This window comes from Etheostoma spectabile, chromosome 3 (assembly GCF_008692095.1).
Source record: "Etheostoma spectabile isolate EspeVRDwgs_2016 chromosome 3, UIUC_Espe_1.0, whole genome shotgun sequence".
Taxonomy (NCBI): Eukaryota; Metazoa; Chordata; class Actinopteri; order Perciformes; family Percidae; genus Etheostoma; species Etheostoma spectabile.
Genome location: NC_045735.1, coordinates 29,816,962 through 29,839,933, shown reverse-complemented (window position 1 = coordinate 29,839,933; position 22,972 = coordinate 29,816,962). Strand labels below are relative to the sequence as shown.

At 39.3% G+C, this 22,972-nt stretch overlaps 2 protein-coding genes across 2 annotated transcripts in view; one reads left to right on the top strand and one right to left on the bottom strand.

Annotated features, from left to right (window-relative positions):
- Window positions 1-1,206: 1,206 nt before the first annotated feature.
- Window positions 1,207-22,972, top strand: part of LOC116687035 (uncharacterized) — a 22,934-nt gene continuing 1,168 nt past the window's right edge. Inside the window, 18 exon segments of the mRNA XM_032512129.1 lie at window positions 1,207-1,710; window positions 1,915-2,067; window positions 2,152-2,352; window positions 2,582-2,820; window positions 2,980-3,190; window positions 3,338-3,468; window positions 3,581-3,677; window positions 3,863-3,986; window positions 4,110-4,582; window positions 4,623-4,645; window positions 4,683-4,767; window positions 4,974-5,304; window positions 16,949-17,171; window positions 17,319-17,667; window positions 18,147-18,434; window positions 18,845-19,396; window positions 19,490-19,711; window positions 22,930-22,972. The exon segment at window positions 22,930-22,972 is cut by the window's right edge and continues 81 nt beyond it. Coding sequence (XP_032368020.1) covers window positions 1,207-1,710; window positions 1,915-2,067; window positions 2,152-2,352; window positions 2,582-2,820; window positions 2,980-3,190; window positions 3,338-3,468; window positions 3,581-3,677; window positions 3,863-3,986; window positions 4,110-4,582; window positions 4,623-4,645; window positions 4,683-4,767; window positions 4,974-5,304; window positions 16,949-17,171; window positions 17,319-17,667; window positions 18,147-18,434; window positions 18,845-19,396; window positions 19,490-19,711; window positions 22,930-22,972 — 4,249 coding nt within the window.
- Window positions 8,597-14,349, bottom strand: LOC116683253 (extracellular calcium-sensing receptor). The gene is made up of 8 exons (XM_032509830.1): window positions 14,200-14,349; window positions 12,759-13,047; window positions 12,579-12,665; window positions 12,236-12,427; window positions 11,166-11,699; window positions 10,858-11,082; window positions 9,620-9,743; window positions 8,597-9,498 (listed from the first exon to the last, which is right to left on the bottom strand). The coding sequence occupies exons 1-8, from the start codon at window positions 14,247-14,249 to the stop codon at window positions 8,597-8,599; spliced, it is 2,403 nt and encodes an 800-aa protein (XP_032365721.1). The 5' UTR covers window positions 14,250-14,349.

The following is a 22,972-nucleotide window of genomic DNA, read 5'->3' as shown; positions in this document are numbered from 1 at the left end:
ATACATTCTCAGATAAGAGAATCACATTTGCATTTCTCCAAATCTAGTTTATTTCCATGACCTTCCACTTCTGGGATTGCTCCGTGGCAGCCCGGAAATTCCGCCATATGTCCTTCTTTTTAACCGGATGTCTGTTACCTTCCGCTTTCTTTGTGTTTGAATTTTAAACTCAGGTGGATGTATGAGGTCTATGGTTAACTGGTCCTCAGATCTCTGCAGGGTAATTGGAGACAGCTAGCTAGACTATCTGTCCAATCTGAGTTTCCTGTTGCACGACTAATACAACCTTTGAATGTACACATTTCACCGAAAGAAGTTCCTTCCCGAGGCTATTTTGTCTGGCACTTAGAGCAGCCCATGACAATTGTAATAATAATATATAATGTCAATAATATAGTTGTCTGATTGAAGTGAGCCACATACTTACACATACACACACATTGTCCTCTCTTTTGCATCATTGCTTTTCAATGTGATTGGATTATCCAGCGACGACTCATATGACCTAAGAAATGATGCAGGCACCAGTATTTATATAGTCTACTGCATTATCTCTTAAGTGAATATGTTGGAGAACCATCTTCTCCAGCACACACAGTCTTAATGGGGTCAGTATGGACACTGCATTATATCCTTGTAGGGGCTTCAACTTATTTCTTTGGGCCTTATTTAGCCTTCTTTTTCCAGTTTTCTCTGATGTAAAGAAAAGGGAAGCACTGAGTTTAGAGAGAAGTGTGGTGCAAGAAGAAGATACTTTAACAGAGAGACAGAGTGGTTTGGGGATAGAGGGAGTGAGTGGTGTTGGTTCTGTCTTACCTCAGTGTGTGAAACTGGCAGATAGCGAGCCTCTGGCCTTGCAGTTGGAAGGGGATGTTGTGATTGGGGGGCTTTTCCCTCTCCATTATGTGGCTCCTAAGCCACAGAACAGCTACCACAGCAAACCTCAGCTCACACCTTGCACTGGGTAAGTGTAAATATTCTGTTATTATTTTGATATCTGGTATGGTCCCATTTAAAAAAAATATTTTTTCATTTTTATTTTTACACAAACTGAATACACTGAAATCCTTCCCTCTTGCTGTGATTGTATCTCCATATTGCTCTTACACTGTTCTCTTGCTTCAAATTGTGCTGTCATAGTGTGTTTTGGTTCTCATTTAATGGTATTTCATTCTCTGCAGCTTTGACCAGAGAGCCTTCCGCTGGATGATGACCATGGTGTTTGCAGTGGAGGAAATTAACCGTTATTCAAGTCTGTTACCAGGTGTTAAACTAGGCTACCATATCATGGACAGCTGTGACCATGTCCACACCAGTCTGCAAGCTCTTTTGTCTTTAGTCAGTTACTCCAAAGCTACAATGAGTGAAGTGAAACAAATGTCAAAAATTAAAACAAGGTTAGAAATGCCCAATGACATGGGCACAAGATCAGAGAGGGTAAATACACAAGAGAACAAAAGAAAGAAAAGGATGCTGAGCACAGTGAAAAATACAGATAGTGAAATTAGTGAAGCAATGCCTCACAGTCTTGTAAATAATGGAAAGTACATAAAAAGGAACGTAACAGAGGAGAAAATAGATATGAATACACAATCTCAAAGTTTTCCCTTGTGTCTGGCTGATTCTCCTGTGCCCGCTGTGATCGGCCTTGCATCATCTTCACCTACAAGAGCTGTAGCTCAAACTCTTGGCCCTTTCAACCTCCCACTGGTAAGAAAGGAATGAAAAAGCAGAAACATACACAGTTCTATTTTTTTCACATAGGCTGTCCTTTCCACTACTAGGCTGTCCTTTCCACTACTAGGCTGTCCGTTCCACTACTTATTTCTTAAATAAATAACACATCAATGTTAGATACAATTTGGTTATTGGTATTTGTCTTATCTCACTACAGTTGACTTTATCTCCCTATAGGTGAGTTATTTTGCCACTTGTACCTGTCTTTCTGACAAGAATATATACCCATCATTCTTGCGGACTGTGCCGAGTGATTTCTTTCAAGTTAGAGGTCTTGTTCAGCTGGTCACCTTCTTAGGCTGGCTCTGGGTGGGCACAATAGGGACCACGGTGAGATAAGGACTTTTTTTACCCCATCAATTGTAAGTTAAACACAATAATGTGATTTACAAAACATTTCTCTATATGTTTCAGGATGACTACAGTCAGTATGGCATCCAAGCATTTTCTAATCAGTTTAGACAACAAGGTGGATGTGTGGCATTTCATCTGGCTATCCCAACATCCCCCACAGCAGCTGAGATACAAGAGATGGCAGACACTCTGCAAAGGTCAACGGCACGGGTAGTGGTGGTCTTTGCCACAGAGGGACAGCTGCTGGATCTTCTCTTAGAGGTATGCACTCTATAGCTCTGTCAATGTAAAAAATGTGTTTATTATTAAGATAAACCCCTTGAGATGTAACATCTCATTTTCAAGGGGGTCCCACATGAATGTATAGGCATAACATATCAGATTTTGTGCAGGATTTAAAGTAATAATATGATAATTAGGAGAGCCAAAAGATTGTTGGTGCTCATGCTCATTTGTTTGTTTTCTTATCAAATTTCTTTGGGTGTGCCAGCTGGCTCAGAGAAATGTGACGGGGATCCAGTGGGTAGCTAGTGAAGCCTGGGTGACCGCTAGCCTGCTGACCACTTCCCGCTTCCACCCTGTTCTAGAGGGCACGCTGGGCCTCTCCTTCCCTGCAGTCGGGATCCCCGGCTTCAAAGAATTCCTGTTGAATATCTACCCCTCCCCCAAACCTGGGATGGCATTTGTCAACATGTTCTGGGAAGAGCTGTTTGGCTGCAGGCTAGAGTTTAAGGAAGACCAATTTAAAGAAAACCCAGCAGTGGATAACTTAATAGAGTTGGATGCTTTTGGTTACAAACCAGATTCTCAAAACAATTCTGGGTACTGGGTCAGACCTATTGTAGGAGAAACAAGTGTGGTCAAGGGGCCTGCTGATGAAAACTATAAAGGTGCTACTGAAAAGCCAGTTTGCACTGGTTCAGAGGATCTGAAGTACACTAACAGCAGTTTTACAGATGTATCTCAGGTCAGAATATCCTATAATGTGTATAAAGCAGTATACGCTATCGCCCATGCTCTGCACACTTTATTGAACTGTAATTCTGAAGGACATATCAAGGGAATTTGTGATTATCACAAATCATTTACGTCTAAGCAGGTAAGATAAACCACAAAAAAATCAAAATCAATGGTTTGTTTCAATTAGACTATGACATTATTTTAATAATTTCCTTGGGTTCTTGTATCACTCTTTTGGCCTTCTGTTCTTTTTTGTTCTTGTTTTTTTCTTCCTCCTTTCATACAGTTGCTGCATCATCTGAAGATAGTGAATTTTACCAACCAGTTTGAGGAGAAAGTATATTTTGACTCCAACGGAGAGCCGGTCCCTCTCTATGACATCATTAACTGGCAGAAGGATAGCCAGGGGATAATTAGGTAAAATAGTATACTTTAAAAGACAGGAATACATCTGTGTTTGAGGATTCATGCATGAAACAATTTGGTATGTGTATTGTGGCTTTTTCAAATAATACCATGCTGTGTTTAGATTCATTAAAGTGGGAAGCTATGACGGTTCGGCTCCATTGAGAAGACAGTTGCAGATTGAGCAGAGCATTATTGTGTGGACAAAAGGACAATCACAGGTGGGTCATATGTCCCCTAAAACAATTTCATTAAAATGATTTAAGTTTCTATACAGGAGAGAACATTTGGACATTAACATACCTCATTTTTAAAATTGCTATTAATTTTCTTCAGTCAAAAAACAAGCATCTATTCTGCAGCAAAGCAAACCTTGATGTGTAGTTTGACACCTATTTTTATTCAGGTTCCTGTGTCTCAGTGTAGTGCTCCATGCTCCCCTGGAAGCAGGCAGGCCAGACGGCCAGGAGAGCCCCACTGCTGCTTTGATTGTTTGCCTTGCGCAGATGGACAGATCAGCAACCAGACTGGTAGCCCACACATGTTTTTTGTATTCATATATTTTCTAAGCAAAAGGCCATTAAAACCAGAAATAAATGAATATAGTTTGTGTGTGTTTACACAGTTTGTGTCTACTGTATTTGTCTCCAAAGGTTCCACTGAGTGCACAAAATGTCCTGAATACTACTGGTCAGACAAAGACAAGGTGAAATGCATAGCCGGAATCGAAGAATTCTTGTCTTTCCACGACACCATGGGCATCATCCTTGTCACCCTCACATTGCTGGGTGTCGTCATGACAACCACCGTCACTGCTGTCTTCTACCGTTTCCGTTCCACACCAATTGTCAAGGCCAACAACTCAGAAATAAGTTTCTTGCTTCTTCTGTCACTCAAGCTCTGCTTCTTGTGTTCCCTTCTGTTCATTGGTCAGCCATCTGTGTGGACATGCAGGCTCCGCCAGGCAGCATTCGGCATCAGCTTTGTCCTCTGTCTGTCCTGCCTACTCGTTAAGACCATTGTGGTTCTCTTGGCCTTCCAGGCTAATGCACCTGGTTCCAAGGGTCTAAAGCGGTTTGGTCCTTCTCAACAGAGGATTCTGATCCTATGCACCACAGCTCCTCAGGTGGGAGAGCTATTAAAACACCACTAATGTTGACCTTAAGTGTTGACTACTTTATTATTGTGTGTTTTTTTAAAGAATGGCTGGTCTTTCCATCTTGCCCTCAGGTTTTTCTCTGTGCTGGTTGGCTTTCGGGCGCAGCTCCTTTCCCATTCAAGAACCCAAACTATCAAGCCACTACTGGAAAAGTAAGAACTACAGCATACTGTAATGTCTTTTATGACACTATCATTAGGAGTCAGACATATTCAAATCATACACATAGGGGCTTTAATGTTTGTTGTTGAAATCAGAAACAAACCCAACATTATCACATCAAATTATTATTTCAAACCCTGATATAAATTGTATTGTATGTTTCAATTGATCACTGTGTATTGTTGAACATACTTAGATTGTTGTGGAGTGTAAGGAGCCATGGCCCCCTGGATTTTATCTGGTCCTGGGCTACATTGGTCTGCTGGCCGTCATATGCCTCCTCCTGGCATTTCTCGGACGCAAACTACCTGATACCTTCAATGAGGCGAAGCTCATCACCTTCAGCATGCTGATCTTTCAGGCCGTCTGGATCTCTTTCATTCCAGCTTATGTTAGCTCTCCTGGGAAGTTCACTGTGGCTGTGGAAGTATTTGCTATATTAGCTTCCAGTTTTGGACTGCTACTTTGTATTTTTGTACCAAAATGTTGTATAATATTATTGCAGCCTCAGAGAAACATAAAGAAAGGCATAACTAGAAAATAGCTTACATGAACTTTTAAGCCAGGTAAAAGTTCAAGTAAGACTTAAAATGGTTAAAGTCGCCATCAAACAAACAGAAGTAAAATCAATTTTCATATAAAAATAAGTTTTAATATTTCATGTGAAAAAAAAAAAGTCCACAATAAACCAGTTCAATGTTTTGATTTGTAGTACATACCTGACTGAAAGTTTGCCTATTTACTGTAAATGAATAAGTCTGGAGTGTCTGAATGCCTTTTCCTGTTACTACCAGTGTTTCTCAACGGGGGTGGTACAGCCCTCCAAGGGGATTTTCAGGAAGCAATATTTTAGAAAGGGAGGCGTTAAGGTGCCCCTGAGGGCATTTGTCATAAAGTAAGTTTAGACCAAATGTCAAAACAGTACGAGTTTACACTTTACACTAATTTAAAAAACAGTGGTCTGCAACATTTACACCTGCCAGTTTACACCATGTTAATCTACTCTATCCACTTCCGGGACCGCTCCATTGCCGTTGGAACTTCCTCCGGATTACACGCTTTTCAGCCGTTATGTCCATTACCTTGCGTTTTGTTAGTTTTGGTATTTTAAACTTTGGTGGATTTCTGAGGACTATGGTTAACTGCTCCTCAGAACTCTGAAGGGTAAATCTAGACAGCTAGCTAGACTATCTGTCCAATCTGAGTGTTCTTTTGCACGACTAAAACAACCTTTGAACGTACACCAAAATAAGTTCCTTCCAGAGGTTTTTTTGCAGTGGCACCGCAGTTTTTCCCGGTGCTTAGGGACCGTTCTGTATTTATGGAATGGACCACCAGAGGAAAATGAGGGAGGGTCATGTATTTTTATTCTTTATAGAGGTAGGGGTCACCCAATGTTCTTTAGTTTAGGGGGAGGGTCACTGAACTTTGGCATTCATGAAAACAGCAAAATTACAAAGTGGCTTGTTTGGAGCATCTTTGTCCATGTAGCTCTCAGTCTCAGCCAAGTCAGGTATGGCTGCAGCCTTGAGACCTCTCATCTCATGCCATCCTGTCTTGGTCTCATGCCCTCCCGGCTGCTGCTGTCCCCAAGCTAAAAAAAGCTAAAAGCTTGTGAAAGCTTTGAACTAAACAGTACTGTAATCATGCTAATGAATACAATTGTCTTTTTAGCAGATGTCTTAGTTACAACACGATTGGGCTAGCAAAGCAGTTTTGTGTTTATATTTGCAGGCAGGATTTATTCAGTTAGGGAAATCCAATAGTTACAACATGAGTGAAGTAGCAATGTAGTTTTGTGTTTCAATATGTGCGGGATTTATTCAGTTTGGGAAATCCAACGGCCTCTACAAAACATTTAGCTCAAAATGCCTGGCTAACTAAAGAGGGAAATATTTAACTCAAGTGTACACTTCAGTGGTGCTTATGGACCTCAAAATTAAACACTCCTATGTAACATGGCTTAAACAAACGTCAACGTTAAACGCTGATGCAGTTTTCAATGTTTTATGATTTCAGAAACAATGTCATAACCCCAATTTTACCAATTTCATATCTTTAAATGCATTTTTCAAAATCATTGATAAAAAAAGATTATATTATAGATATGTAGATTTTGCCTTTGAATTGTTCCAGAAACACCTTGTAAAATCCAACTCAAATCTTAAATAAAAAATGTTTCTTAATATTTAATGCAGCACTGTCTCACCGTCACATTCTCCGCTACAGAGCACAGGAGGAGGAGATGGCCCAACTCCTTGGAATACATGGTACAATTAGATAACAGTAAGACGCAGTGTAAAAAACTAAATGTCTGTCTATAATACTGTGCATATACCATTAAATGTCAAAGTCTAAAAAATACAGCAGTTAAGCTCTCGCTCAATTGTTAAACTTAATGTCCTCGTTATTGGTCCAGGTGGCATAAGTAGCTCCCCAAATAATTTTACAATACTTGGGGAGTGGATAAATTAGGCTATAATAAAGAGTAAGTATACATTTATGATGAACCAAACTTAAGTTTTTACCGATGATGCCAATGGATTTAAAAATCTTATTGCAAACAAAATGAATAGGCTTCTTTCAGCTTAGACTATCAATTATCAGGATTTCAAGAAAACTTTTAGATGAATCCTGGGAAATTGAATCATTTCCAATGTAAAGACCATAATTAGATTTGCAATACTGTGTATATTTTGATGTAAATATGATGTTATATAAGTTGATTGAAGGTATAATTTGTTGACCGAAACCATCTGGAAATCTTTCCTTATTTGGCTTTAACCATGAGGACAAAAAATCAGAATAGTAAAAAAAAAAGAAAATTGGTATCATCAGCAAAAATTAATGGAAACAAGGTGGATAATGCTGCAGACAAGTGATTTATATAAATTAGTAACAAAAGTGGTCCTAGAATAAATCCCTGTTGGACACTGTATATCACAGTGGTTCTATCAGATGTTCATCCATTGATATTAACTAACTGTTGGCGATTATGAATATAACTGTAAAACCATATTTAAGGGATTCCAGGAAATCCAATGTGTAAAAGTTTTTGGAGTAAGACATCATGATTAACTGTATCAAAAGCTTTGGATAAATCAAGAAATATTCCTCAGGCATATTCATTGTTATGTGATGCAGTGAGAGTTGTTGAACCAGTTGAAGCACAGCCATTTCTATAAAATAATTTTTTCCTAAATCTATATTGATGTTCATACAGGCTATTGAACTTCTGCAGATGTTTCACTACATTATAAAATAACTTTTTGCAAAGGTAATTATTAAATGAACTTCGGTCTCCAGATTTAAGTACAGGAATTACTTTTGCCATTTTCAATTAATTTGGTATTATTACAGTTTCTAAGGATTTAGTACAAATATACAGTAAGTCAATGGCTTAATATTTGAAGACAGTTCAACAGTTCAGTTTGAGAAAGGTGAATACATTTTTAACTGTATTTTTAACTTTTATGGATTTCCTTGTATAGTGTGTACAATTTAAAACTCATTGACCTTGGATCAATCCAAACTAAAGCTCACAGGTGTAGCACGGTAGCCAATCAGCAGAAAGTCTTTTCCAAACAAACTCAGCCTCACAAAGTCCCCAGTGAATATCTTTATTTCTCCAAATATGTGACATAAGTGACATGCTCTTTGGAATTATACTTATTTATTCTTGTGTATACTGTACTATAGATGCAGTGCTGCATTTGTAGTTCTATACAACTATCTAGTCAATATAAATGTGACATTATTCATAATTTGCCAAACTATTTTAAAATAACATTGGATAGAATCTAAAAAAAGGTAAGAATGTTACTTATTTTCTTTTCCCATTAAATGCTGTTTTGTATTTTTTTCTGGCTTCAGTAAAATAATGTAACATTTTGGAGCAAATAGGCAGAACAACAAGCCAAAGCTGGAAGCCAGAATGGCAAAAGACTCCACTGAATCTGCATAATTTCCAGGAGAGCTGATATAAGCAGGGATAAATGCTAGCCATACAGCACAAAAGATTAGAATGCTAAAAGTGATGAACTTGGCCTCATTGAATTTGCCAGGCAACTTACGGGCCAGAAAAGCCAGTACAAAGCACAAACAGGCCTGTAGACCAATATATCCCAGAACACACCAGAATGCTAAGCTGGAGCCCACGCTGCACTCCAGTATGATCTTTGAGCTATCGTATTGTGTATTTCGGGATGGAAAAGGGGGAGCATTAATGAGCCAGGCAGCACAGGTGACCACCTGAATTAGTGTGCAACAGAAGATAATGGCCCTCTGCTGCTTGGGCCCCAGCCACTTCATGATGTTGTCCCCTGGCCTGGTGGCAGTGAAAGCGGCCAACACCACCAGGGTCTTCCCCAGAATGCAGGAGATACAAAGTGAAAATGTAATACTAAAGGCAGTGTGGCGCAGCATGCACGACCAAGTTGTTGGCTCTCCAATGAACAACAGGGAACACAAGAAACACAGAGTTAAAGCAAACAGGATGAAAAAGCTAAGTTCAGAGTTATTCACACGGACGATGGCTGTGTTTCTATAGTAGAAAAAAACTGCTATGACAACTATGGTGAGGCAAGCCCCCACCACAGAGATCACTGTCAGGGCTAAACCTACGGAATCATAGGCCAAGAACTCCACCTTCTTGGGGATGCAGGCTGTTCTGTCGTTGTTTGACCAGAAGTCCTCGGGACAAAATGTGCACTCTATTGAATCTATGGGGAGTAGGGTGAAAAAAAGAGAAGCTCAAAAATGTTGGCATTCAATTATTAACTGATGTTAATATAATATGAGATTTTAATTTTTATCATTTGTATTGCTCGGTTTTAAGCTCACTTGTCTGATTGCTAATTTTGCCACTGTCACATGGTACACAGTCAAAGCAGCAGACAGGCTCCCCACGACGGACAGCCTTCCTGGACCCTGGAAGACAGCTGGTGCTGCATACAGACACCGGCACCTAGGGAGCAGACAATGGCTTTCAATTCTGCAGTTTATAAAGAGTTTAATCAAATTATTATGTTAATTCCTTTTAGTAAAATTTCCACAAAAAAAGACTATTTTCATAATAGCTTAAGCCATTTCAAAGCAAAAACACGAATATTTGCTGATTCCAGAATGTGAGGATGCTGCTTTTCTCTGTTACGCATCACAGTAAATTGCATTTTGTACTCTTGATTTGAAAATAACAAGCAATTTGCAGACGCCACTTTAGACTCTTGCATTTTATGTCACAAAGTGTAGCCAGGCAGCTGGTTGCTTTTACCTATATGTTTATTGTAAATAATCTTGAGTGTGGTGTTTTTCTTTGGGTTCTTGTGTTTTCTTTGCTTGCATGCCAAAGACACTGAGGTTGAGAGCAAGAGAGGTTCAGATGTAGAAGGCTTGTGGTGCGTCTAATAAAAAAAAACTGTAATTTTGATGTAGATTCTGAAATAGACTCATATAAAGACAATTTTAAAATAAAATCAAGCCAAACGTGTTTGGGTGTGTGTATCATGCCTGGGGATTCAAAGGACCTTAATGTCTACTTTGTAACATTTATGATGACATTTTCCTAGTTTCTAGCATTTTATAAATGGAAAGAAAACAGCAGAGAGGTATAGCAGTAACCTTCACAATGAGGACTTGGTTATTTTCCACAACCCATTTAAAAATTTGAAGTTATATTCAATGATCCATTTAACATCATAAAGTGGAAACAATTGGCCGTGGTTTGAAACAAAGTAGCTCATGTTAAGTTTCAGGATTTAATTTGGATGAAGAAAAGTACCTCAAGGTAGCAGCCTTGGTTTGTGTTGTAATCGCAACTCTTCATTTTCATGCAATCAGCATTGAAATAAAACATTAATATTTTTATTATAGAATCCCACCATAAGGAATACAACAAGAAGCATTAGATCACCATACATGTCATGCTGTATGGCATGCTTTAAATCTGTAGATTGTATGAATGCGAAGGAACTCACATCAGATCCAGCTCATCCTGACCACCTGACTTACCTCCACCTCAACCTACAGAACTTCAACAGTTGACATCTGATGAAGGTAAAAACACAGTGTGAGCAGCTTGCCTCACTCTGATGCCCTGCCCACATTATCCTGTCCTCCTGGATCACCAGCTCCTCTCCGCCAGGCTTGGTTCCATCAAACAACCCCACGTTGATAAATTCAATGTTCCCGCCTGTGCCTCTCTGCCAGTTGAGGATATCATAATAGGGTATGGAGTCACCCTTCAGGTCAAAGTTCACCTCCTCCCCGGCAATGTTGAATGTCACTTCCTGGATGTAATGCTGGAGCTTGGAAACCAATATACCATATGAAATACTCAATAAAACAATATTTACAGTGCAATAACAGCATTACAAAAACTGAAATATACCTGCCAGGGGTGTATGTTGTTGCTTTGAGCACATGAGTTGTTTTGAAAGGGGCCACTGCTTGGGTGACAGAGAAGAAGGTTGTGCAGGGAATGAGCGATTGCATATACAGCCTTATACACATTATAGGCTACTCTTGGGCTGGATGTATTCATGTAGGCTGAATGCTGCTCCAAAAGGGACTCATGCCCTGAACAGGGAGGCAACTGGGAGCCGGGCAACAGAGAAGGATTGCAACCATACAGGGCCTCCCACAGCTCCTTAACCAGGATATCATTGGGATACGTCTGAGGGCTGACTGTCTGCAGATAGTCTCTGAGTCTGGGGATAAGACCTTTTCTGATTCCAAACCCGATGGTGCCTCCTAGGTAGGGATAATACTCGCTCCCTGTAAAGACAGACGCTGTGACCCAGGCCTCGCTAGCCACCCACTGGATTCCAGTGATGTTCTGTTTCATATAGTCCCTCAAGAAAGGTGTCATCTCCCCCTCGGCTGAAAATACGACCACGACTTTTGCCGAAGAGCTATTCATCACCTTTACAGAGAGGCAAATGATGAAGCAAGAAAGAGATTCACAACAAAGAGAGAAGGAAGAAAAAAAGCAGGTTAAAACCAAATGACATTGAGCAAGATAGGTACATTATGTGAAATAATTGTTATTTTAAAGTCACTATATGTATAGTCTGGATCAACGGAAGAATATTTCCAGGATAATAGCCTGACATTCGGCGCATAACTCACACACTGGATATCCCTCAGCTTCTGCTAGTGTGTTGCCGTTCTCAAAATCCCTTTGCTTACGGGAAACAACAACAAACCTCGAGCTAGCAAGCCACATGCTAAAAAATGGCAAGTTCTGAAAATTGAAAATTTGGATTGTGCAGCAAGTCAGGTCTGCATGGTTCCTTTTGGGGGAACTTACACCAGCATTGTCAAATTTGTATGACAAAATAACATTTTAAAAAATTACAGAGGATGGCACTGATGTGTGATCAGACATTGTAAAAGGGTCTTGAGGTAATTAAAAACTCCATTGCTATTGAACTTAACTCAGTGTGTCTTTGCATCTACCTGCATGATCTCCAGAGCCCTCTGGCGATTGTAGAGCAGAGGGATCATTTCTAGGTACGCTACACACACTTTGGTACCCTGTAATTCTCTCAGTAAACCTTGCACAGCAAAGCGCCCATATTCATGGTCCCCTCGCACCAGCCCCACCCAAGTCCAGTTGAAGCGTAGCAGCAGCTGAGCAATGGCTTTCACCTGGGTACAACAGAAAAGTCCGGCAATTTACTTGATCTTAAAACACAGACATAAAAAAGGTTAACAGACTTAATTGCTCTTGTATCACTGCCAGACAACACCTACATATATGACAATTTAACCCCTTTTTGCTCTGAGGCCAAACTCTCACCTGATAGTCGTCATTAGGTATTACTCTGAAAAAGGTGGGATATTGTCTTCTGTCAGTGAGACACGCACATGAAGAAAAGTAGCTGATCTATGTAAAGAAGAGAAAACGTACAGTAACACCAATTACAGGGCAACGTGTTAATGTTTTGGGGGGATTACAGAGGAAAAGAGTCATCATTACCATTGGGATTCTGAATTGCTGTAGGATTCTTGACACCACGATAGACTGAGCAGAACCAGATTCCCCAATCACAGCGAGGAGTGGAGAGGCGCCGCTGCACACGGGAGAGTCATCCTCGCTCAGCCCGTTCAACACAGCCACAGCAGCCCTCTGACCAGTCAGTGGATATGCACATGAATCAAAGATTTTGTACCCAAGGGTGTGATTGGGCAATAGCTCTGCACTCTGGTTTATCTCCTCCACTGCCAGCCTCATAGTCTGAGCCCAGCGGAAAGCCCTGGGATCAAAGCTGTAGCCCAGCAGACACAGATGCACACACACACACACACACACACACACACACACACACACACACACACACACACACAGGTGTGGAGAAATTTGAAGTTGGTGTGAATTGCATATTTGAACATATCTTGTGATAAAGTTACTAAACAGTTTTTTTTTTTTTTTTGCTTTGTCTATATTTTCTTATCCATTGTATGTAATATGTAACCAAAATTTTTCTTTGTTAATGCTTTATTGTACAGGTCTGTCATTTGTGTTGTTTTAATTTCCTAATCATTTTCAAGATGTTATCTTAACCTTTGTGTTGTCTTTTCGTCAAAATTGAAAATCAACACTTTTGTAGATCAATGTTTTTAACTTTTTCTTACGTTTTCTTACGTAACACCAACTTATTAACTTTAGTTTTACAGTTGTTTTGGGAATTAATGGTCAACATACCTCATTTATAGGAAATTACACCTAATGTTTGAGTTAGAAAAGCAGAATTTAGGAATTAGACTAAAATTAAAGGAATGTATGTTGATGGATAACCACAGACTGGAAGATATCAACTTAATGACATAATAAATTAAATTAGAGATTTGTACGTGCCAAAAAGCGTTGTGTGGAATTAATCATGTTATTTTGGGTAGTGAAAAAGAACATTGATATAGAAAAACGAGTCAATTTGACTCGAGGACAACACGAAGGTTAAACGATCCATGCAATTTGAAAAAAAGATTCAACCATTACACTTCCAAGTCATTCATTCACATTATTTGCTTGTGTAATATAGTGCAAATTTCCATTTTCCAAATAGAAATAGTAACAAAGTATATAGTTCTTTCCAATAAACTTCTAGAGAATTATATTTAAAATGATCATGACTTACTCACACACAAAATAAAGCATTGCTGTTACTTTTTGTCTGTCTCTCTCTGGAACTGTATTTTCTCAAGCCTAAATCGCAAACTTATACTGCTTAAATGCAATTCAGTACAAGCCATTACTGTAGCCTATAATCTAATGTTTTCTTACATGTTACGCTAAAGCATTACTGTATACTACTGTTATATATGTTGCACAATCCATCCACAGCAAGAGTTCTACAAAATAAGACATAATTTAATTGGAAAACGTTCTCCCACTATGATTTCCCATCTATCAAACTCACCCATTGCATTTCACTGGCGGTGGTCTGTAGGTGCAGTTGAGGTCTGGCATCTCCTGGTTATAGTGAAGGGGGAAGATCCCCCCAATAACATAGTCACCCTTGGTCACAAAGCTTGGCTGAAAGCTGTTTTGAAGTGTGCACAATTTGGTGGCAGATGGGGGTGGAGAGATGAAGCTGGAAATTGGGATATACTTTATAGTGAGGACACAGAGAGTGTAAAGCAAGGAAAATAACACATGTGGAGTCATATTGTTCACACATTCCCAAAGAGAGAGTGAGCAAGGAATTAGACAAGTTATATAAAGGCTGTGACCTTCCCATTTGTGCATCTTATTAATGACAGAGTGACACTGGATTGGATATCAGGAGCCTCACCTCACCACTTTGATTCCCAACTGAAATTACTCCCAATTGTCAGGCAAGCACTTTACCATCAACTGAAACAGTGCTTTTTAATTGTATTTACAACTTATGCCAAGTAGTGGGGACTTGCATGTTTGAGCGAAGTTTACACATCAAAGAGGGGACGTCTATATACTGCAGTGGAACTGTCTGTACCTATTATTTCAATAAATGAGTGTTTGTTTAGAGCAAAGGCTTTATTTGATTGGTTAAAAAACGATAATTTAACTTTATTTTATCAATATTCAAACATTTCTCAGGTACACAAATTTCATGAAAATTATGGCCAAATAAATTTTTTATTTGCAAGTCAAAAGTAATTTGGCTGCATGCATTAATGTCAAGGACTGCAGTATTAGCAGCTTAATTGATTTTATCTAGGTTTCATATATATAAATTACAATAATTCAATTAAATTTATTTATACAGCGCTAAATCACAACAACAGTTATCTCATTGTGCTTTCCAAAGAGCAGTTCTAGACCGTACTCTGTGATGTTATTTATAGAACACCAACAGTTCCCACCAAGAGCAAGCACTAGGCGACAGAGGCAAGGAAAAACTTCCTTTAAGAGGCAAAAACTTCGAGCAGAACCATGGCTCAGGGTGGGCGGTCATCTGTCTCGACCGGTTGGGGGTGAGAGAAAGAGACAGAGACAGAGAGAGAGACAGAGACAGACAGACAGACAGAGAGAGACATGGAGAATTGCAACAGAGGGTGTCAAGAAGGGAACATGGAGGCAGCAGGTGACTCCAACCACAGATCCATCCAGAAACACCTGCAGGAAGCGACAGGAGGAGAGAGGAGAGGGCAAGACTCTGGGGGCGAGAGAGCACAAGACTCCGGGAAAGGGAAGAAGTCGAGTTAGTAGCATTAATGGAATGAGGTTGCATACAGATGGAGAGAAGGAAGAAGAGAGAGGTGCTCAGTGCAGTCTAGGCCTATGGCAGCGTAACTAAAGGATGGTTCAGGACTTTCCCAAGCCAGCCCTAACTATAAACTTTATCAAAGAGGAAAGTCTTAAGCCTACTCTTAAATGTGGACACGGTGTCTGCCTCCTGAACCCAAAATGGAACCTGGTTCCACAGGAGACGAGCCTGATAGCTGAACGCTCTGACATTCTTAAAGTTACCTTTAAAATATTGAATACACCAGTGTACCTATTAAAATATTGTCTGAGGGTAATTCATATTTTTCTGTGTTAGTGTTGGAATGGTGAAGTATGCATTTTAAAGAGGGCTCCATTCATAATGTGAATTTTATGTTGTATTTGCTCTTTATAACATTTTAATGAAAACATTTCCCAATCTTAGGCAGGCAGTGAATTATGCTTTAACTGCAATGGATTGTAGGGTTAGGACTAGGGGTCCTGTAGGTGTATTTAAACTCGTGCTGGAGGCGTTAAGTTTTCCTGACCCATCAATATAAACAAAGATATTGTGAGCGACATAAACACATCTGCACCTCAGCACAGATTGAAAACAATGTCAGCCTAAGAATTATGGGTGGGAATCTCTTGGCACCTTACGTTTCAATTGCAATATAGAGGCAATTTTCTAAACTGATTATCCATGCATCTCGATGCAACCAATTTTTAATATATATTTACATGCATGATTTTATATAACAATATACACTTAAATCTGAGTTTGCTATACATTTTGCTAATCACTTTCTAGACAAAGCAGCTAGGCAAAGCCTAGATTTTGACATACTGTGTATTTGTCACACGCAAGTTTTAATGAAACGTTTTGTCTACTGAGGTTTTTATGTTGTAGTTATTCCATGCTTAAGCCTTGAACATGCTTGTGAAAGTGAAACTATCTTTATGTGTGTGCATCTAAATGTAAGTATGTGTTATGTGTAAACTTCATCCCTTGATCTGGCAGGATAGGAGCACTTGAGCCAGCACTGCCTCATCATACAGCTGTTACGTCTCCCGTCATCTATGGAGACATGGAGTTAAGACAGGACATGCCCTACAGCTGTTATATTGGACACTTCCCTGAATAAGACATGAGATTTCACTGTCTCAACTTACGTATATGTCTTTGAAGACACAAAAATATACCCTTTATCTCCAATTAAGTATCTGCAGACAAACTTAGGAACTTTTTGTGTAAAAACTTTTTGTACGCAACTTTCAAGAAGGTCTTCTGTGTGATCATGTTTTAATCTTTTTTTTTAAATTTTTGCCCCACCCCAGGCAAGGGTTTACCTTTAATGATGACACAACTACTGTAACTGGGTGGTACCCTTAGATGTATGTGTGCTGAATATATAAATCCGCTGACCAAAACATCATATTCCTTAAAGTACCTGAAAGGGTGCTTCTTGTATATTCAGCCATGGCAATGTCTGCTGCAAAGCTTCTTATGTTACTTTCTATCTTTGTAGTCGAACACACTTCTGCTGCTGCTCTGGATAACTGTGTTTTCTTGGGGGAAGAGGAGAAGAATAGTCTGTATGAAGATGGAGATGTGGTTATAGGGGGATTATTCCCTTTACACTACAGCCCTGTGTCTTCTCTTCCAACATACAAAACAAAACCAACAGCTAATATGTATAAGTAGTGAGTAAATATTTGACTGTGTTTGATATTAGTCAGCTAATATTGTGCATAGTAGACTGTATTCTATTGGATTTGTGTTGTGGGTATTTTAGTGTATATGACTTGCCTGTGCTGTGTGATGAACTTCTTTCTACTTCTAAACAGTTTCAACTCTCGTGCCTTGCGCTGGATGCAGACCATGACTTTTGCAATCAATGAGATCAACCAGCGCAGTGACCTCCTGCCACAGCTCAAGCTGGGTTTCCACATCCGTGACAGCTGTGATGACATACCTGTGTCACTGAGAGCAGCTTTACTGTTGGTGAACGGCCAGCCAGAGATAGGCACCAGTGCCGAGACAGTGAACAGAGACAAAGGTCAAGAAAGGAACATTATTTCTAATTTAGGCTGTGCTGCCGTACAAAGTACAGTGTCCCCAGTAATCATAGGAGATGCTGCTTCTGGGGTGTCTATGGCCCTACTAAGAACCCTGGGTTCTTTCCATATACCCCTGGTGAGACTACCTGTTAGTGTGTGAGCTCTTCTTGTGATAATGTTAACACTTTTACACTTTTAAGGTTTTCTTTGATTAATTGCTGTAGTGTTGCATATCATTGATGTAACTGTGAAAACAAGTATAACAAAAAAGTATATTTAAAAAAAACACTAGTTAATTAGTCCAGATAGTCCAGTGTTTTTTTTGTTTTTTTAGGAAGTAGGGATGTTATTAACCCATAGAGAAACACTTAATCCTATTCCAGTATTGTGCGTGTGGTATAAAACATAATATTTCTACTTTCAGAAATGTATAAAAGATTTAAAATGTCCATATTTTAAAAGTGCTGGTACCTCTACTTCCATTTTCATTGTTGAGTGTTTAAATTGCTAGACTCTAAACACTATTATTTTGTGGTCAAATTTGATTATTGTTCAACGGTCTTTTCAGGGAGTCAAATTTTGCAGAAGGTTAATTGTTGTTTTCTGTAATACCAGGTGAGCTATTTCGCCTCCTGCAGCTGTCTGAGTAACCAAAGGGATTTTCCAACATTCATGCGCACCATGCCCAGTGATGCCTTCCAGATTAGAGCCCTGGCCCAGCTGGTTAACTACTTTGGCTGGACCTGGGTGGGAGTCATTGGGTTGGAATCTGACTATGCTCGCTTTGCCATCCAGCTCTTCCTGCAGGAGTCGGAGCAGTACGGTGTGTGTGCTGCCTACACTCACTTCTACCCTGTAGTCCTGAGTCAGCAGGCTCTAGATGAGCTTCTGGATGTCATTCAGGTATCTATGGGTCAATACAATTTTCAAAGGGTGTACCCCTGCAACAAATGTTACCTTTGTAAATTTTCTAATTCTAAATCATTGTTAGGATCATCTCTAGTGTTATTTCACAAAGGTTTGTGATGTTATGTTGTGATACTCAATAGTCAAGGGCAATGGGCGAAGTTTCCATTTGTTCATTCATTTTACACTTGAAATAACCACATTTGAATTAAATTTATCTTTCTGTCTTCCATACATGTAACAAAATAAAATGTATAATAATTTCATTGCTAATCCTGAATATTATAGTTAAATTAACACATATTCATTAGAATGCAATAACCTATATTATGCATGCTCAAAATGTGAATTATTAAAGTTCTGTTTAAACGTCTTGAAATATTAACTATACACCTATATTTATTCAGATGTCGTCCTCTAAGGTCATCATTAACTTCTGTAGTGATTCAGAAATGAAGGGGATTCTAAGAGAAGTCCGACGTCGGAATATAACCGGCCTTCAGTGGGTAGCTAGTGAGGCTTGGGCCACTGCCAAAACCCTCTGGGAAAACTTTGGAGGTCTACTGGCGGGAACAATAGGATTTGCCATCCGGCGAGCTGATGTGATTCCAGGGCTGAAACAACACCTCATGAGTCTCAGACCATCCAGTATTCATGAATCAGCTTTCTTGGAAGAATTTTGGGAAGAGTTGTTTAACTGCCGACTGAACGGGTCGGTGAACAGCCACTCTCACAGGGACAAACACTACCTAGACAGATTGCCATGTAAAGGGACTGAGGATTTAAATGATTTTTATTCTGCCTATTCGGATTTGACACAGCTAAGAGTGTCATATAATGTCTACAAGGCTGTGTATTTGGTGGCCCATGCTTTACAAGATATGAGTAACTGCATAGACGGACAAGGACCTTTACCTAATGGCACCTGTGCAGACCCAAAGAATGTTAAACCTTGGCAGGTGAGAATAATTATAGAGGTAAGTAAAGAAAAAAAGACGAGTCAAGTTTACCAATGTTTGTTTTTAGATAACCTGTTTTCCTTGCTTCCTTAGCTAATTCACTACATGAAGCTTGCAAATTTTTCTGCACTGGGGGAGAGAGTCATCTTTGATCAAAATGGTGACCCCATTGCTTATTATGATCTCTTGAACTGGCAAAGGATGCCTGACGGCTCACTACATTTGGTAAAAGTAGGTTTCTATGATGCCTCCTCGCCTGCTGGACGCAGCCTGGTCATAAATGACTCAGTGATTCAGTGGCCTGTTGGGAAGCAGGTGTGTTCTCTACAAACAGGCTTGAGACCATGTTCACCTCTTAGGCTGTTGTATGTACTGTTGGTCAACACATCAGCTAATGTGTTCCTAATATTGTGCAATATAATTCATTGTTAAACAAACAGAAGAACATTTGAATATGTTTAAATATAACTATAAATATAACTTCAAGCTTTTGCATGTGAATGTTGCTAAAATAAACCCTACTGATAATCACCCGTTATTGATTGTGATAACAAATTCCAGTTAAGTACGGTGGCCATAAGAGAACTTATCATTTGACTTAGTATCAATTAACGTTAACTTAGCAAGAAAGTTACTTGCACAATTGTTACCAAATAAAGTACGAGGACGAAACTAAATTGCAAATCTTTAAAATAATGTTTTAAAATCAGTCAAAATAGGTTTAACGACATGAATGCTATTTCAAAATTTATAACAACCCTTTATACAATTTAAGAACTGGCAGAAGTTACTAATATGTTAACTAGTTTAACGTCCTAATCCCCTGTTATAGGTTCTGAAAGTAAATATTAATTTAATTAGTATTTGATTATTCAAATTTCCAGGCCAATAACTGAAATACTAACACTTGTTTTTGGTTGTGTTTTTCTCTATAAGCAGAGTTTTTTTGGTAAATGTGGCACACGTCTGTTCAAATCGGTGATGTTTTATTTATTTGCTTGTGTTTTTTTTATTTGGAGTGCTACTTGTTTTTCTAATGTTTATTTAGCTCCGATGTGACTATACTGAATTCCATTCGTGCAAAGTTTGTCACTAGAGAGGTGTCCTCACATTCCTCTCCTTAAGGTGAATATGTCTATGCACTTCTCTCAAACCTGAGACTCAAACGTATTTTGGGCAAGTTTGATAAGGTATGTCACTAATCTGGTAAACCATTCACTGTCTAATACACAAAAAACAGCAAAGAAACCTGAATCCTCCAGCATGGAGTGGATTGTCAGTACAGAGAGCGGAAAACACACTTTCTACAGTTATCAGCCACTGCCAGTTACAAGCCAGCCTGGTCCTACCAGACTCTGGTACATTTCATTTGTACACAGAGTCTGGCCACTCTCCATTGACATGTGTCAACTAAGGCGGGCACTCTGTTGAAGTTGAAATCTATTGCATCTGCCCAGAGCCCCTCTGGATCTGCCATAATCAATCGCTAACCTTTGGTCTTGACTATGCCACAGCTTTGCTAGCGTTTGCCTTAGCCAACTTCTTCACCAATAACTGAGCGAGCTGGAAAATCAAACTTTTCCTGAACACCGGGGGGAGGAGGGCCACAACATCATGGCCACCAACAAAACTTGGCAAAGATTTTTCTTGCTCGGGCTTTAACTTCTGGATTTGTGTACATGGACACGTCTATCTCATATTTTTCTTCTTTAAATGTTTTAAAAATGTTTAAAACATTTTTTTAAACTAATATACACTACCGGTCAAAAGTTTGGGGTCACTTGGAAATTTCCATTGCACTCCATTATAGACAGAAAACCAGCTGAGATCAGTTGCATTGTTTTTTAACCCAGGGCAGCAGATTTCAGATTACATTATGTGCTTACATAATTGCAAAAGGGGTCTCCAATGTTTTCTCATTAGTTTTTTAAAATGATATCAGATTAGTGAAGTGTAGTGTATTTCAATGGGAAGTATCTTTTGTTATCACAGCATGATTTGTTAAGAGTGACTACAGTAGCGAGTGGTATGAAAGTTCAAAAAGAAGATTGGTTGGGGTGGTGGACGGGTGAAAAAACACAGGACTGTCACCCAGGAGAGCGAGGATCGTGTTCCACGTTTAACATTTCCTAAACCCAACTGCTTTCTTCTTTTACTACACCCAACCGTCCAGTTGTTGTCCCCCGTCCCATTTTTGTTTTCCTAAACCCAACTGTCCCATTGTGGTCCCGTGTGTCATGGAAACGTAAGCCCACCCACAACAGTTTCCTGACCTTAAGGGGCTGTGTTCATTTCATGGAATTCTGTGAAATCAGGTTGTAGAAAACATGCTAACCATCATGAAAAAAAACAAGCTGACCATTACAAAAAAAAGAGATGAACGTGTCTGTGTGCACAAATCAATAGATTAAATTACGTGACCATTTCACAAAGTGCTGTGAGACTGGGTCGGGATATTCGGCAGCTTCGAAACAACGGACCATATGGCTTCGCTCGCATCTTTTTCCGCTCCGTTTATAGAACTACAAGTCAAACTAGCGCACAACCTCAACGTCATCGTTCTCAGCCACTCCTTCTGTTTGCTGAGTGGACAGGTAAAGATTGGCCGGAGAAAACATGTAAACATACCACAAACCCAGACGTACTGAAGGAAAATGAAAATTGAGCGGAAGCACGTGGGAGGGTGGAGCCAGGCTGGTTACAAGCAAAAAACAACATAAAAGAGGCAAACCACACTTACCATTGTCTATACAATGATGTCTGTAGTCACCAGTTTCAGTGAACACAGACCCCTCCTCCTCTTTGCATGTGTTGATTACAACATTTAAAGTAATGCATTTCAATAGGAGGCCTATTTCGTAATAACAGCACGATTGTGGTAGTATTGAAAAGCTGAAATTACGCGCAGGGTGGTTGGTCAGGTGTGTGGCGATCCGTCCCGTTGTTGTGGCGTGTCATTTCCACATTGTTTCGTGTCCCTGCCCCTGCCATTCGTGAAATAGTCTCATTCAAAAATCGTGACATGTACACAAAATAATTAATCAAAGTAATGTGACCATTAACCGTTAAGTTGAAATGAATGCAGTGTAAAAGTAGTATTTTAAAAATGTAATTAAATTTAATTTTATTGGATTAATTCAAAATTCTAATTTCAAGATGGATTTCCCAAAAAAATTCAAATTACACCTAAACAAATGCAGCAATTGTGTTTAAGGCAACATTCACATCATTTTGTCAAGGGAATGCATAAGGTGATTGGTGACCAATGGTGATTTAAAAAAAACATTTTGTCTAATGATTTTTACAGGATTGTTACACTCCCTCAAAATCCTCTTAATTATGTATTGAACAAAAAATCACAATCACGATCACGAAACTGGGTCCAGTTTTAGTTGAAAGACAGTTTTCATAGATCACACTGGATTTTTAGCTTTTAGTTGTATCTGAAATACATGTTTCACAAAAAAGCATAGACATTGTCTAATTTGAATTAAAATCAGTGTCTTTCTGAGTGGCTCAACTTTGCCTCTCAGGCTTCCCGGTCTGTATGCAGCAACAGTTGTCCTCCAGGTTCCC